At 34.6% G+C, this 16705-nt stretch overlaps 1 protein-coding gene across 2 annotated transcripts in view; it reads right to left on the bottom strand.

The window, feature by feature from the left end:
• The window catches only part of RICTOR (RPTOR independent companion of MTOR complex 2), a 92829-nt gene that overhangs the window by 31082 nt on the left and 45042 nt on the right, over positions 1-16705 (bottom strand). For both annotated transcript variants that reach the window (XM_054186116.1, XM_054186117.1), the window contains 12 exons: positions 15956-16023; positions 13410-13492; positions 12825-12912; positions 11752-11842; positions 11555-11621; positions 11366-11446; positions 9391-9491; positions 6819-6981; positions 6313-6414; positions 3730-3776; positions 1396-1531; positions 614-813 (listed from right to left, as the gene is read on the bottom strand). In XM_054186116.1, coding sequence (XP_054042091.1) covers positions 614-813; positions 1396-1531; positions 3730-3776; positions 6313-6414; positions 6819-6981; positions 9391-9491; positions 11366-11446; positions 11555-11621; positions 11752-11842; positions 12825-12912; positions 13410-13492; positions 15956-16023 — 1227 coding nt within the window. The remainder of the gene's footprint in view (positions 1-613; positions 814-1395; positions 1532-3729; positions 3777-6312; positions 6415-6818; positions 6982-9390; positions 9492-11365; positions 11447-11554; positions 11622-11751; positions 11843-12824; positions 12913-13409; positions 13493-15955; positions 16024-16705) is intronic.

Below are 16705 nucleotides of genomic sequence, written 5' to 3'. Positions count from 1 at the left end.
AAACCAGAGTACATCAAGACATCTGAATTTTCACCTAGAGTTTACTATATTTAAAATACACTAGTATTAGCCACTAGCCAATTTACTCCCAAAGGAAGGTAAGTTTATTTGTACCTTAAGAGAATTTTGAACTTCACAGCTTCACCCAAATATATTGGACTGAAGTTTATGTACAACATGCATCATTACATTTCACAGACAGTATGATACCTGCCAGTTTTTGGTGGTTTGTGTATTTGTTTTGTTTTCTTTGGGTTTTATTTTGGTTTTGGGTGGGTTTTTTTTTTTTTCATTTTTTTTCTCCTGTTTTTTCCGTACAGTATCATCCTTCCTGATACTGATTTCAGTCAGATAGGTGTGGACAGAAAAAAGTAAGCTATTTTGTAACACAATCACTCACATCTGTTCAGTAATGACAGACTAAAAGATGCCTTCTTAAAAAAAAAGATAACAACAAAAACACAGAAAGCCCTCACAACTGGGTATCTTTACTTGGAAGTAACTCAAAACTTTGAAGTTTTCAGCTTTACAGACAGTGGCCCTCATGCACAGTTTACCATTTTCATAACTATTACACCCGTAGGCACAATTCACGCAGAATAAAAACACTCACCACTGAAACACATTACATTTTTCAAGCATTTTCACTCCATGAGGGTGACAAGAAAGAGTACCAAAAAACAGGAAGTAGTGCTGGCTAAGGGTATTCAGCAACCCATTATTTTGAAGACTACGTTCAGGTTTCATTCCTGATGAAGAGTTGAGCCAATGTACAATATCTTTAACGAATTCCTCCAGGTAACCTTGTCCATCCTAACAAAACAAAGAGTAATAGCATTTACAAGCAACAGAACTGGGTCTCTCTTCTTTACTGAAACCCATAATTTAAGATTTCTTAAAATGTATAAACAGAATACAGATACAAAATAGAAATGCTGGCTGGCAAACACAATTCAGCGTAAAGAGAAAGGTTCAAGGCAACTAAAAGGAGTTTATCCTGGAGACATCTTAGGACCAATTCTGTTCTTTCCAGGAAAAGGATTGTTCAATGACATTTTCCTCCCCCCTGAGGCATAAGGGTGTTTAGCACAAAAGAAGAAAGGAGGTAGACAAAGGAAGGATATACATAGCAAAAATTAAAAAAACCTCCAAACCCTAAGTTGCATTTAATAAATCTGTATTTAATAAAACTTCTACATAAACACAGCTGTCTTCCTCCGTGTCTCATTCAGAAAAGTCAAGATCTTAAGTTATATTTCTTAATTACACTGATCATTTTATATTTAACTCCCAATGTCTACAGAAGTCTTCACTAAAATGAAGGTTTTTCCCTCTCAGGTGTGTATAGCAGCACTACTTATTCTTCCTCCAGTCTTGTAGCCGAAAATTTCTTACCTCTTCTGATTCAAGAAGAAATTCAGTAAATTGACAACCCACCACAGTGAGCTGCTTAGCCTTGGCATAGTCCAGATCCAGGTTGGCATACAGTTTACTGCTAGGCTTGTAAAAATAGAGCAATCTCCTTACAAACCTATGGAAAGTAAAAAAGACCTTGCTATTTACCAGTATGACACGGACAGTCTCACAGTACAAAATGATGCTGGTAGAAGAGATCTGTTACCATTAAATTAGCTTAATGGAAATAAATTTTCAAAAGCTATTAAATCTCTATGCTCTTGGAAGTCATGGCTTCCTTCTCATTCTCATGCTTACAATTTATTCTGCTGTAATTTATCCTGTGGTGAGTTTCAAACACTATGCTAGCTAGACTTACAAAGTGCTAAAAAATAAACTATGCCATCACTTTTCTTCAGCTATAATAGTAAAAGCTACTATGAAAAACACATTTTTGTGTTCTGCCAGAAGGCCGTATTTATTCAGCAACAGTATCTTCCTTCACCTCACTTAAGCATTCCTAAGCATAACACAGTGACTGCAAACACAGACTCTCACCCAGAATTTCTGAAATCATGGTGAGCAATACAGCTTGAGTTTTGCATTGCGGGAATAAATCCTCAGCAAAGAATTTCCCTTTGCCAATTCATCATCAAAAAGTAAATAAACATGCATGCTTTAAAATAACACAGAATGTTCTGTCTGAAGGTAGATATGTGAGGCATAAAGGCAAGTTAACTAAAGCTCTGTGCCTTTAGTTAAAAAAAAGTGAGAGCAAGCCACTATCCTCAACTCCAAACACAACCGATTATAAAGGAAATCTGAGGACTGCTTTAAGTTTCGGTGAATGAAATTTATTTTATTTTGCATTATTAACAACAAGTATACTCTATATATATTAAAACACACATTTTTATGTGTGTATGTATGTGTATGCTGAAGTATGTAAATATGGATGTATATACACATACATGCGTATACACACACTGCATTAACTGTATCTCTATGAAGTGAGGGAATCTGCATGAAAAGTATCTGGAATTTCACTTTAACAGTTGTAAGACCATTGCAAGAACACTAACAGTAAAAAAATATAAAAATCAACTTATGGAAGGACAAATAAATTTACTTTACACTTCAAAATCAAAGTGGCTGAAAATTTTTTATGATCAGCAGTGAAACTAAAGAGATCTGGGGCTTGATTAGCTATAATTAAACAAGAGCAATAGCATTTTAAAACAATTAAAGCATCTAACTGACAATCCTCCAGAAAGAATCAATGAGCTGTAGAAGTTTTACACTAATTCGATCCTAGATTATCTCAAATTACTTGGAATTAAGTTATTTAGGCACTGAACAGTGCTTGAGTGCAGCAAAAAATCAGGGGTGGGTGTGGATGTCACAGCTGGGACTGCAGACATTGCTTTAGAGAAGCAACATTACAAACGGAACACAGTCGTTTACCACAAGGTACAGATTGGCAAATAATGTTTAGGGAAGAAAAAAAAAAAACGTAAAGAAAAAACCAAAGCAAATGCAAAATTAAATCATGGCTATGATTACAATGGGACTACCACTTATGCTGGGAATACTATATAAAAGTAGCCTGATTACTTCTAGTGAAAATTTAAAATGGAGCAGCATGTGTTTTAATTTCAGGTTTTTCCTCAAATCCATGTAGAAGTAGCTTTCTGGGCCTACAAATACAGAACTACACTTCAAAATAATTTAATCAAATCAATTTCTGAAATGCATGTTAAAAGGGACATCCAAAAACTAATTACCAAAGCTATTACCACACAAGCACAAAAGCAATGAAAATGTCTCAATGCTGAACAGACATGAAAGGAATCTGAGCTGAACAGTTTGGGTTTTTCGTTCCCCTCCCCCCCCCCTCAAATCACACACGCTTCCCTTGCCATTAATAGCAACTAGAAATAACTTCCTCTTTGTTTTTGACAAAAGCTGTAACTATATAACTGTACAACTATAGACAAGTTGTCAAGTGATGACATCAAACACTAATGTATGAAATATCACAGAGGTAATATTTTAAGGTTTAAAATTAAATAGGGTGTTTGCAAAGTTGGCATGATTCTTATTAAGGGAATAAATACATGAAGTACCTATGCATAGAAAAGAAACCACTAAAGCTTAAAGATCTGTTTACTTAAAGCAAATATTGCAACCTAATTATCTAGATTTTAATTTTTGCTACTTATCTATAGATTAAGTTTTCGAAATGTGACATATCTAAGGAATATTTTATTGCAATATTAAAAACCAGTTTTTCCAAATTCCTTTCTTCAAAGAAAGTCTACATAATTTACATACCTGTGCAATTGTTCATCTTTATAGTTCCTCAGATTTACATTTGGCCACTAGAAAAACAGGAAAAATAGCATTATATGAAGCTTGTACATCAGTCCTTGATCAGTCACTAAAGTTTAATCATTTCTCTTATAGTTATATATACCTAACAATTAGAAGGCTAAGTTTTCTGGCATCTAATGTTACCTATAAAACCCCCTTATTTTATTGAAAAGCCTACACTGCTTCCCTAGGAGACAAAAAAAAAAACCAAGAACAAACAAACAAACCAAAAAACCCTGAACAGTTCTTGGAGCAAGGACTGGGAAAGTTGATCACACGCTGTGTACAAGGCCACAATTCTAATGCAACCAGCAAACTCTGAAAAGCTAATGAAACATACGCAATTTTGTTCAGTTTCTCCTCTGCAAAAAAAAAAATTGATATGCATAATAGGGAAATAATTTTTGTTGTTGTTTTCACTATTTATAAGATTTGTTTTAAAAATAATCATTCTGTTATAGTTCACTTAAATGCTGCTTATTAAAATGGTACTTAAACTCCTCTGTTGGTACTTCTAAGATGTTTTAAGAAGGATCACACAAAGTCATAATACTCTCTTCTGGACCCATCCTTTCTTCCTATTAAATGTTCCTCTGTTTTTAGAGCCATTTGTTGTCTCTATGGTTTCAGATTTATTTTTGTTGCTACTAGTAAGTGTCTTCTCAGAAGGGATGGAAAAAAGTGCATCAAACATTCTTCTTTCCTACCCAAGCGATACAGTTTTACATTTCCTATTGGTATACTAGTATTAGGATATACAGTGCAGTAGTTAATGATTAGTAAAACTGACTACACCAGTAACACTGCCAGCCAAAGTATGAAGCTCTACTGTCAACGAGAAAGTCGCAATTCATCCATCTTGACCACTGCCACTTTAGCAGCTTAGACAACAAGCTGAGCAAATAAAAAAGGCAGTAAGGGACGCATGATATCCACGTAGTGAGGTGTTTAGAAAGGTGATGCTCCACAGCCGTAAGGCTGTGAGAGAAAAGGGAGGTGAGTAGTCATGTGAGACAGCAAAGTCCAGCCACTGGAACCTGGATCCTGCTCATTTGCAGACTGAAGATGGACCACTCTGATAACTTCATTCTAGTTTATGCTGGTGTTGTGCAGTTTAACAGGAATGGCAGTGGTTCGAATTAAAACGAGGAAACAAAAACTTCTAATTCTGAAAGACAGAAGTCCTTGATTTTGGGACATTAACAACTGTTTGACAGGACACTAGAAAATATAACGTTGGGGATGTCTGAGATAGTAGGGAAATCGACAGTTTGACCTAAATTTCAGGTCAAAAAACCCCACCACGTTAGTGGTCAACTACATAAAACTTCCACTATCACAGTATGACACAGACTAAGAGTAAGATTCTAAAAAACAGTTTCTTGATAGTATCTTTGATACTAAATCAAAGTAAAAATATCTATGATTATTAATCACAGATATCTAGCAATCCAGTAAATCTAGTAATTGCAGTAAAAAACCCGTAAAAAGTGAAATTTGATGGAGCAAAACTATGTCATATACATAGGTATATTCAGGTCTTTATGCCAGACAGATTCTTGCTCCCTCAAGTTCATCAGTCCCTGAAAAAAAATGTACAGAAATATTTAGTTTATTTGTTGGTTGTTTTTTTTTTTTAAACTATAACCTTGATTATGCTTATCACCCTTAATCCTTTTTTGTACTTTCACCATCTTTATAATCACGCAGTAGAGAAGACAGAAAACATTACCTGGGGGTAATAACAGAAGGATGGTTTTGATGCAGAGAATGACAGAAGCTATTTTGGTTCAAAGACTATACTGAGTACTCAACTCAGAAAGCTCTCTTACCCAAAGAAAGCTCTCTTACCCAAAGAAAGCTCTCTTACCCAAAGAAAGCTCTCTTACCCAAAGAAAGCAAGTTTTCTGCTTAGAAAAGAGGCAGTCTCTTAAAAGCTCTTAAAAATATTTAGGATAATGCCCTCCCTGTTAGAGATCTTTCCTTCATTTTGTAAAAAATTAATTTTGTAATGAACTTGATGCTACATGAGTATTTGTATTAGTTCAATACATACAATGAGTCTGCATACTGCTGAAGTTTTCCTATGTGGCTCAGTCTAAGCAGCTGAAGTTTGATCTATAACCCACCTCCAGCTTTAACCTTCAGCTCATGTTATATAAAAAAATCTGCTATGAAACTGAACAAGGCAGTATAGTTTGTTTGGACTGAAGTCTAAAGTATGAGCAGCTTTAAAGTCATTACACCTAATTCTGCAAAGTCTATTTCTATACAAATAAAGTCACATAAAATTTAATACATGCTGGTTAAGAAATTTGTGAATTTAACTTTTGCATAAAGTGTACTTTTGCATAAAGTTTAAGGGTTGTATACAAAGACACTATATCAGGACTAATTAAACACATGAGATCCTAATTTTCTGAAATAAAACAGATTATGGTATTTACTATAGAATTAATATTAGAAAGTCAAAGTTTACATGTGAAATAGAGACTTTTTCCAAACAATTTCATAGAAATAATATCATGCCCTTTTTAAGCTCACTTTCAGTATGGTCCCTATTAGATTCCAATTCCAGTCAAGGTTCTCCTTATGATTGAGAACTTGGCTGTCTCGAAGATTCATTACAAGTGCTTCTTCTGTATCCTGGAATATAGACATGAAAAACTACAGTAAGTTTCCCTCCATCATCTTTTTCCAGTCTTGTCACAAGATACACTTACTGTTTGTGTAACAATCATTAAAAGGGCTATGCTTCACAGAAATTTGCATTTCTAAGTAAATTGCATGGTTATAGTACTGCATTAAGAATATAATAGTAAGAGATCACAACTGGTCCTAAAAAGGGTTAAAAATTATTGTAATTTCACTTCTCAATTTCTAGAAATGCAATATAGCATCCACAAGTACCTACAAGACAAATTAAATGAAAAAAATACTACAAAGAAATCACATAAATGTCTCTGAATTAGATGAGAGAGTGAAGCTTGGGGGGCAGTCTCCAAAATACAAAGTCAAATTCAGTTTTGAAATATCCGTAATGGTAATACCTTTAAAATAAAGATGTCTTTCTGCACACGGTACTGATCCCTTTTTTGGTGCGTTGAGATTGCTTTCTGAATAATATGATCTAAATGGAGGCTGTAAGGTTTAGGTCCTCTTTTCTTCATTTCATGAAAACGTTTTAAGCAGTTTAGTGCAGCACTTGCTCGTCTAATAGAAAAAAAATACAACCAGTATTTGGCAAGTGTTATCCAACTAAAGAGCGCCACTGCTGTATCTTGAGAAAATAAACATAGCTCAAGAAAGAACTGACCAATAATTCCAAAGCAAATAAAAAGAAAATAATTTTCTTGATATGAGTTTTCATACATCCATATGCCTCAGTCTTGTACTGAAATTATACAGAAAATTATCTTTCAGAATTTCTAGTACTGAAGAATGAGCCTTATTGACATGTTTTCTTCTACTCTGCAGTCACTGGTGTCTATCACAGTTCACAGAAGAGACTGAAAGTTTAAAGTTGATAAAGTATTGTGAGATGTCACAGTAGATCAATGTTCCGCAGTGAAGTTGAGAGCTAAGGGATCTAGCTTCAACTCTGACTAACAAAGTTTCTTGTAAATTCTCTTTTATTTTTTTCCTCAGAGGGTAGCAGGAGTATCAGTAGTACGTTTCCTGCTCTTTATATCTAAACAGTTGAACAACACCATGTAAGAAGTTTTCCAGGAAAAAACAGGAAGTAATAGAAATATCAGCTGATGACAGCAGAAACAGTTAATTACAAAATAGTGGTAGCAGGAAAAAAAACCAACCACCTGCTGAGCAAATAAAATAAGGAAGTCTAAAAATGAGGAGGCAAGTCTACCTTTCTTCCCCATAAACAAGAATTCTCATAGGGTAGGAGAGTGGGGTTTATTTTTATATTATCTTCAAACAAACAAATACCTTTGAATTTGGTCATTTATCTAAATTACATAAATTTAATCCATAACAGGGTTTACAGTTTTTCAGAGTATGAAACAACGCAGAGTGCTGACCAAAACCAAGATCCCCAAATTTAAAAAATACTACTACTACAAAATAATTTTTTTTCCAACAAAAATGGAATTTTTACTACTCTGTCAGGTATGTCCACAAATGCCAAAAAGCAAAAAACCTGCAGGTAATCCACAAAAGTATCTGTTCTGCTCTTCATCCTTCCTCTCATCCCACAGCTTTGAGCAAGTGACATATTTTGTGATGTTCAGATATGCCTTTTTTGAAAAATAACTGTGTTTTCACATATCAAAATATTCTACTGACATATAAGAAACCTTCAAAACTATAAAAAGCAAAAGGGCACTACGTTTCTTGGAAGCACTCTACAAGCTGCATTTATCATTTCACAGTAGCAGCTTGGAAAGGTTCTGTAATTTATCACCGACAATCCCATGAAAGACAAAATAGAAAGTTATGATATATTTATCAGAATACTGATCTGACAAGGCAGATCAGGAACGGCAAGAGTAATTAACAAACGCATTTCCTATCATCTACTATTAGAAAAAATCCAACACACTGAATTTAAATGGTCTAAATAGTCTTCTACTAAGAAATGCAAGTAAGAACATTGAGTTACAGAAACATATTTTAAAGACAAGTGAATCTATCAAATTATTTGACTTCTTTCTTTGGGAGGTTTAAATTGTGTGAAGTACCCAGGAGATGGTATTTTATGACAAAGCACTTTAGAGGTTAAATTGCAAGATTAACAGATGTAGAGAGGAATTCCAAAAACTAACTAAACTAAAATAAAAAAGACCATAGGTTTTTAAAATCACAAAATTTGGGTACTTCTAGTTCAAAGAGGAATAAAAGCTCCTACAAACATTTTTTTTTGAATCAGATGCCTAAATATACCTCATTTGATTGGCACCATGACTGCCAAACAGTTCTCTAATACTGCTTAACTACTCAGGAATGCTGCACTAAATTTAAAATTTCTGTTCATACATTCTTATTTTTAAATAGAACTAAAAGGAACTGAAAAAATTATCAGTGCAAACTTCAACTAAAACCACCAGAAAGTTTTAACATTATTGTTACAAAACAACGCAAAAAAACAGCTCCATGCCAGTATTACATTTTTTACTTTTGCTCACACTACTAATGACTCACTGATTTGGCCTACTACTATTTAGCTATAGATAAACAATAACAGAAGAAAAATGTTGGTACAGTTTTTTTAGTTTTGAAAGTTTAATTATATCAAAATGCCAAAAAAGAAGTATGAAACAATGATGATGACCTCTCCAGGTCAAACACATAGAACACATCTTGGAAGTTGCTTGGTCAAACAGTGCCTTAGAGTTCATTCAAGAAAAGTTTTTGTAAAAATCTTGCAGTCTATGCAAAAGTGTTCTGAAATCTACTATCTTTCTTTCCAAATTTCAAAATTGTTACTGTAAACACTTTTGGAAACTATTTCCCTAGTAAGCTATATGCATGTGCTTGTTTGCTTTTAAATAAAGACAGACATGGTTCCAGCCATCACAAAACTTGCAATGTAGGTTTTCACTCAACTGTAGGGGGAAAAGGAGATGTAAATATTTTTGCTTAAGTGTAACATAGAATTCTTACAGTCTTTTCTCTTTCATGATGTCAAAAGATGCTGCCATATTCATTAGCGTTGGTAAGCAGTGCAGGTGATGGCTGTGAGAATGAGGAAGAATTGTGTTTGCCTAAAAAACAATGAAAGACCTGTTAGAATAACTTAGAGCAACATTTCCAAGCACCTCTTTAGGACCAACATTTGAAGAATTTACCACTTTTCACAAAACATGAGAACAAAACTACTTTTGCATAATGTCAGAGCAGTAATTACATATACCATTTTGAATATTTGATCATTCTAATCAATCTGAAATGCAATTGAAGTAACTTAAGACAAATTTAGATTTCAGAGCCTTCTAATCTAATTGTTTGCTTTAGTGTTTTTGTTGAGAGAGCACACAAAAACATGCAAAGCATCAGCTATCCTTATGTCATGTGTATAGAAGTACTAAAATAAATCTAAAATCAGAAATGCCATTCAAGCTGATGATTTCTATTAAAAACTTTGCGCACAAAATAATCTGATTAATTAACATAACTTCTTAAGTTACTAGACATTTAATTGCTTTCATTTTGGGACACACAGGTAGTTCTGCAAATATTTTTGAAAACTAAATAATGAAGATAAAGAAATTACTTCGATCTCTTAAAACTAAATAAGAGTATAAATATCTGTTCAGTACTTTGATAAACAGTCATCTCTGACTAACGAATCACCTCTTCAGAAAACCAAAAAATACCTATGCTTTGCAGCATCCTCAATTGTCAGTAACAGTCACTCCCACTCAGAAGTATTCCGGAAAACAGAAAAATACCATATGTTATCACAGATTTCCCTTTTTAAACTACATGTATGACTGAATACTCGAGAAATTGCATGAATTATTTAAAAAAAAATCCCTGAAGAGACCAAAGAACAGATTTGTTGTGGTTGTGACCCATGCTGATGAGCTGAGATGTGTAAATCACTGTAGTAACGAGCAATCTTATATCTGAAGATTGTGCTGTTGCTTTCTGGAGCATTCAGCACCACTGAAATGAGTCGATAGTCTGAAGATGCAGCCTGTGTCTGATAACTCATATTCAAATTTTTGTAAGACAAAGTTGTATTTTGCAATCTTACCATCCCTTATAAAATAGTTTATTTGGAAAAAAGATTAATAACGACCAAAAGAAAACTGATCAGAAAGTGCTCTGCTGCATGTGCTATTCTTGTCACCAAGAGAGGATGTGAAAAATTAAATAACTGTTTTGCACGAAAGGTGAATCGTATCACTTCACATATGACTAGCTCCTTGGAAGGCTGAAAGGTAGCACTGGAGTGAATATGAAAACTATGAATATGAAATATGAAAAATCATCTCCATACCAAAATAATTCAGGTTAAGAGAGAGAGGCTACTGTAAAAGATATGTTAGGTAGAGGGATGCAAAATGAAGCATGGTCCCTTCAGCTTCTCTGTAGCAGCGGCTACCCACAGCAGTGCTGAAAAGAGCACTCCACCAAGTTGGAGCTGCCTGGGGGAATAATACCAAGTGCTGCAGTCACATCAAGCTGAACACAAAAAAAAAGTTTCATCTAACCTAGCCTGTGAGGCAGAAAGCTAAACACACTGCCAGAGGGCTACCATCATTCTACGAAAAGCAAAAGTCAGCAATGGTCCCTTCCCAAACACAGTTAACTGATAGGTGAGTTTTCAGGACTCCAGCTTAAAAATACAACTGGCTACTGAGGCAAGGAAATGTACTGGTGAGAGTTTGAGCTGAGGATTATCCTTGGAGCAGAACCCCCTAGAGCTTTCAATACTTTCCAAACGGTCTTCCTATTGATTCATACTGTTCTTAATATAGGAAGTACCAAAAAGATGTAATATACATTAACCCATTGTTCTGACAAAAAGTACATGTTCCAAGTTTGTAACATAAATTCAAAGCCATAATAGAAAATATCTATTTACAATTAGTTACTAATATTACTTATCCTCAGCAACACTTTTACTTACCATGTGCAAAAGTTCTCCTAAAAGGATAGTTGCTCTAACAGATACATGGTCATCACTACTTGTGATCACTTCAACCAGACCCTTCAAAAAGTTAAAAAATTATTACAACATTTAATGTAAAAATTCTTATTTTAATGTTTATAGTAAAAAGGTAGCAAGCATCTATTCTAACTTAAAGCCACTAGTTACCTCCAGAAGTCCATTGGTAATAAAAGCTGAAAGCACTAAAGCCAAATAATTATCCATCAGATCAGGCCTACGGAGCAAAAAAGAATTTAGAAAGAGTTTAGGAAGTTCATTTCTTATTGTGTCTGCAGGAAAACAACAAATATCTTGTCAACAACACCGTAAAACAAAAACAAAGGTTTAGTTCATAACATGCTCACCTTGACCTGGCTCGATGGGGTAATATAGTTTTAGCTTCAGCAGCTACAAAGCCATCAGAAAGTCTCCAGCAGTCCTGAAACCGGCTTGGATCTAGAACAAGAAAATATGAACAATGATAATTATAACACTGGATTTCATAGTGTTGTTTTAATGGTTGTTAGTAGACAAATAATAGTTCTTGCCAATCTGTTATTTCAGTTTTTAAATTATAGAATACTTTGTCAGAAGAGATCTTTAACAAGCCACCTAATCCACACTCCTGAACACCGCAAGACTAACTCCAAAGCTAGGCCAAAGATTTTATCCAAGTATCGACCAAAATAATGACATTTCCAATTCGTAAACACATTGTTCCATGGAAAATATCATAATACCTAAAATTTAAAAATGTACATCCATATGTTGCAAAGTAGCAAGTTTGCAACAAAGAATGATTTATTTACTTATATCTGCAGAACAAGGATTAAGCTTTTATAATTAACTGCATGACAAAATGTTTACAACCAGAGTTTGGAGAAGAGAATTGCTGGAACATTGAACTTGCTCTAACTTGCTCTTTTTGGGGTCATACTTTTACTCTGTGAGACAAAGCGGAGGCTACTCTTTGGTTTACAACTAAAGACAAACTCCGCTAAATGTAGAGACATGAAAAAGCATACACTTGCCCTAGGAAAAGTTAAAGCCTGCTAAAGTTTAGTGCAGATAGTTAGCAGATACACAATATGTAGAAAATACTCCTTTTAGTACCTCTTCTGTAGCGTTCACTAGCACTTCTACATTAGTAATGCTTATACTTCATAGACGTCTAATTTGTAGTAAAGTGTTTACACAGTCTTTCTTACAGCATTTCTGTAAATGCTCCATTATGCTCCACTGCTGATCTTTTATCAAACTCACACCACTTAACAGTTGATAAAGAACTTTATCCAGGACTTCAGAGCACACAATGAATTCAGTAATGAGACAGTTAATATTGATGTAACTTACAATAGAGAGGAGACAGTGAAGGGTTCAAATTTGTGGAAGAGCTTAGTAGACAGAATTCTTGTGTGAACTGGTTCTGAATACTTACCTACACTGAGAAGTGCCTCAATAAATTCTTCTGCAATAACAGGGAGAGGAAGACGAAATATATCATAGAGCACTTCAAGCAGACCTCGCTAGCAAAAAAGAACAAAAAAAAAAGAATTTTATAGATTCACAAAAATTGTCTTTTGCTCACTATTAATACTGAAGTTGAGATTTCTAGAGAGTGCTAAAAACCGGTGAATTTGTTTGTGTGTTTCTTTTCCTGATAACATGCTTATTTGCATAAACTGAAATAATTTGGAGAAGAAAAGAAGGGAATGGGCTTGCTAACTTTAGAACTGTACCTCATTGTCACTATGAAACCCACAGAAGCTCAGGCTACTTGGATTACAGATTTTTAAAATAGGTACTGCTGCCACCATCAACTGCTTGGTTTAATAGGTAATTGGGAAGAAACATTTTTATTTATCTCTGATTCAACTCTTATTGTTATGCTTTAAACTCGTAACTGCATCTTACTGTGAACTTGCTTTGACTTGTAAATCACTAAATTGTTAAAATGTTAAGAATATGTTAAAGTAAATATCCAATATTATTCTTACATCAGTACTAAATATTTACCACCTACCCGTATTTCCATATTTGGTATACAGAGTACCCCAATAAGAGACTGAATCCCAGAATTTCCAGGTTTGCACAGGCTGATAATACCTAGAAAACATTAAATACGTAATAACATTCCCTCACCAAGCAAAAAAAGCATTAGACATTGTTAGATTTGATTTCCAGTTTGAGTACAAGGGCAGATGACAAAAAATACCCATCATAAACATTTTCACCTTTAATATGTCATCTTTTATATATATTTTATCTTTTATGACATTTTATAGTGTCACCTAATTCCCAATTAATAATATTTAACAAAACTTTCTAATGGCAAATCTGATTCCTCATTAAAAAGTATAGCTACTTTTGCTCTTTCTACTGTGAAAAGTATTTTCAAATTACCTGCAAAAACAACATTTACATGCAAGAACTGGCAAAAAGAAAAAACAAAATTCTCAATAAAGAATGAATCTTAAACCTGAAAGATTTGCATCATCTTGGCAGAACTGTGACAGATTTCACCATCAAAAGCTGTAACTTAACCTAACAAATTATTTGGTTCCTTTTAATATCAGCTGAATTCTAAACAACAAGTTTAAACATACTTGGAATAACATTCTCTGTACACTGTTTTAAACCATCTTTTCCCAAATAACCAGTGCTCAATCTCCAGAAGTTTCAATACAGTCTATTTGATTTCGCATAAGATCTCAAGAGCCTTTGATCCTTTTACACTGTATTTTTATTCATTTAGTTTAATATTTCAACATTAATAGGGAAATCTTCAAATTGGTTCTAAATGTTACCAAATACCACCTAAAGCTTACACTCATTTTCAGCCCCAACTTATAATCAGTCTTTTCATTAAAAACGTAGCTGCAAACCTTGCCCATTTCCTTGACCACTTCTCTTCGTACTTCACAGAATAAAGTAAAACTAACAGAAATAGGCTATCCAGAAAACAAACAAGAAAAAGAATACAAGTTCGTACACCTTTTTGTCTAACATATCATAAATAAACCCAATTCATTATTCTTTAAAAATTAATAGAACATGAAAAATATCACCTACTCATCTATTTATTTTCACTAATACAAGTTAATGACATGTGCTTTATATGAACTTGAAGAAAGTCCTCAATTACAAAACTTCCATGTCACAAAAACTTACAACACATACATGTGGCCACAGACACACTAAGGGCATTTAAGTAAGTTCCACACTGCACCTCAGTGACCTTTTCGAAGAGCATATAGTGACCGCATCCTAACTGCAATGCGGGAATAGATCTGGGTGCATGCAGTCATTGCTGCATGCCTCAATTTTATATCTAAGGACACAATTACACATGAGAATAAAGGACATAATAACCATCAGCTCTGAAGAATAACCCAGACTGCGGAATAAGGAGGGCAGAATGGTAGAACACAACAGATAGTACAGACAGGCAAAAAACCCAACCAAAAAGCCAAAAAAAAATACCAAGAACACCCTCAAGCCTTGTTTAGCTACATATCCTTTGGGAAAACTGACAGCGTAAGGACGTTTTTGTATGAAAAACATTTAAAATACCTCCAACATAACAAGCAACATAAAAAAGGGTGAACGTGTAACTGTGAAAGTGCCACGGCAAGTAACATATTCCAAGACAGTTGTTTCTCCAGTCACTTCAACTTTCAGGCACATACTAGTAGTTCTAAGTGTCTGAGTAAGGAAAGATGCAGCAATACTCTTATCAGAAATTGCTTCCTAGAAGTTTCAAAGTTCTCACAAACTTTCCATGCTTCCTCCCCAAATAAGTGGGAATACCTGAGAAACTTCTGAAGGATACCTGTGATCGTTTTCAGAACTTTAAAAAATAAAGCAAATAGTCTTACAAAGAAAAAGGCCTTCTATACAGTCTGAATCTTTCCTGATTACAGCCTGTAAAAATCCTACTCAAAACGTTGCTAAATAGTCGTATCAACTGATTTAGTCTATTTGAAAGACACCATCTTCACTAAAAGAATAAGCAGTCCCCGAGGCAGTATCTTCATGTTAGATACTGTAACATTGCAGCAAAAGGATCTGCAAAAAATGCAAAAACCCTGTTATATCGATTTGGAAATGTCTTCTACATGAAAAATTCCAAACCATGTCCATGTGCGATTTCTCTTCAGCTACGGCACCTGGTAAAAGCAGGTGCTAATGAAACTATTCTGTTGGTATCTCTTCACAAAGACAAAAAGATTTCTTATTCACAGTGGTAGAACCATCTCAAAGGCAAATTCAACATCCTCTCACTTATCAAATGTCAAGAAATACCACAAGGTACGACTTACAAGGTATTCTCTATGGGGCGGGGAAAAAAAAGCTGTGTCTTATCAGTAGAGTTGTCGAAGAAAACTATGTATGTGTTCTCCAATTTTACAATATTAAAACACACCATAGTAGCATTGTAGGAAGGTATTGATAGAAATTAAGACACAAATAAGACAAATCCTGTGTTTAAACAAACCACTCTCTTACACTAGAAAGTAAAAGTCCCCTTCCAATCATCCAGCCTCAAACAAACAAAAAAAGTCTTACCTGCCCATGATCGAAATGCTGCCACTATTCCCATTTTACTAGCTAGGAAGCGTGCTTCTCTGTCCTCCCTGTCATTAGAACAACAAATGTCACAATACAGTTAATTACTATAAAACAAACAGTGTTACTAACATAGCAAGTAAAGAGTAGTATAACTGAGATTTTAGATGGCGGAGAAAATCCAGAGTAAGCAAAATCTTTCACACATGCATGTATGTGTGTATATGTATTTGTGCAACGTGTATACACACACCACAAAGATTAGAGTTTTTACGTATTGTTATTTTTTTCAGGGGAATTTCCATGGTAACATCACAATGTAAACACCTATATGTGGTCAGACGAATCCCTCTGCATCTCCACTAACAGTGAGTCTACTGCAGGGACCTAAAGATTTGGACCTTATTCAGTTAACCAGACCTAAACATCTAATGCCATTTGATAATTAAAAAAAAAAATGAATAATTCAAGTTGGAAGCAATCTCAGGAGGTCTCCAGCCCAAATTCCTGCACAAAGACGTTGACAGCTATGAGACCAGGCCAGGTTATACTCAAGGGTTTATCCAGTTGGGTCTCAAACTCTCAAGGATGAAGGCTGCAGTACCTCTCTGGACAGCCTGTTTGGTCCCACACTTGACTGGCCTCACAGAAAATCCACCACCACCACCACCCACCCCCCCCCGCCCTTACATCAATTTGAAACTTCTCTTGTTTCAATTTCGCTCTGTTGCTTCTTGTCCTCCTACCTTT

This window comes from Rissa tridactyla, chromosome Z (assembly GCF_028500815.1).
Source record: "Rissa tridactyla isolate bRisTri1 chromosome Z, bRisTri1.patW.cur.20221130, whole genome shotgun sequence".
Classification (NCBI taxonomy): domain Eukaryota; kingdom Metazoa; phylum Chordata; class Aves; order Charadriiformes; family Laridae; genus Rissa; species Rissa tridactyla.
The sequence above is the reverse complement of the archived record's forward strand: the minus strand, read 5'-3'. Positions and strand labels throughout refer to the sequence as shown.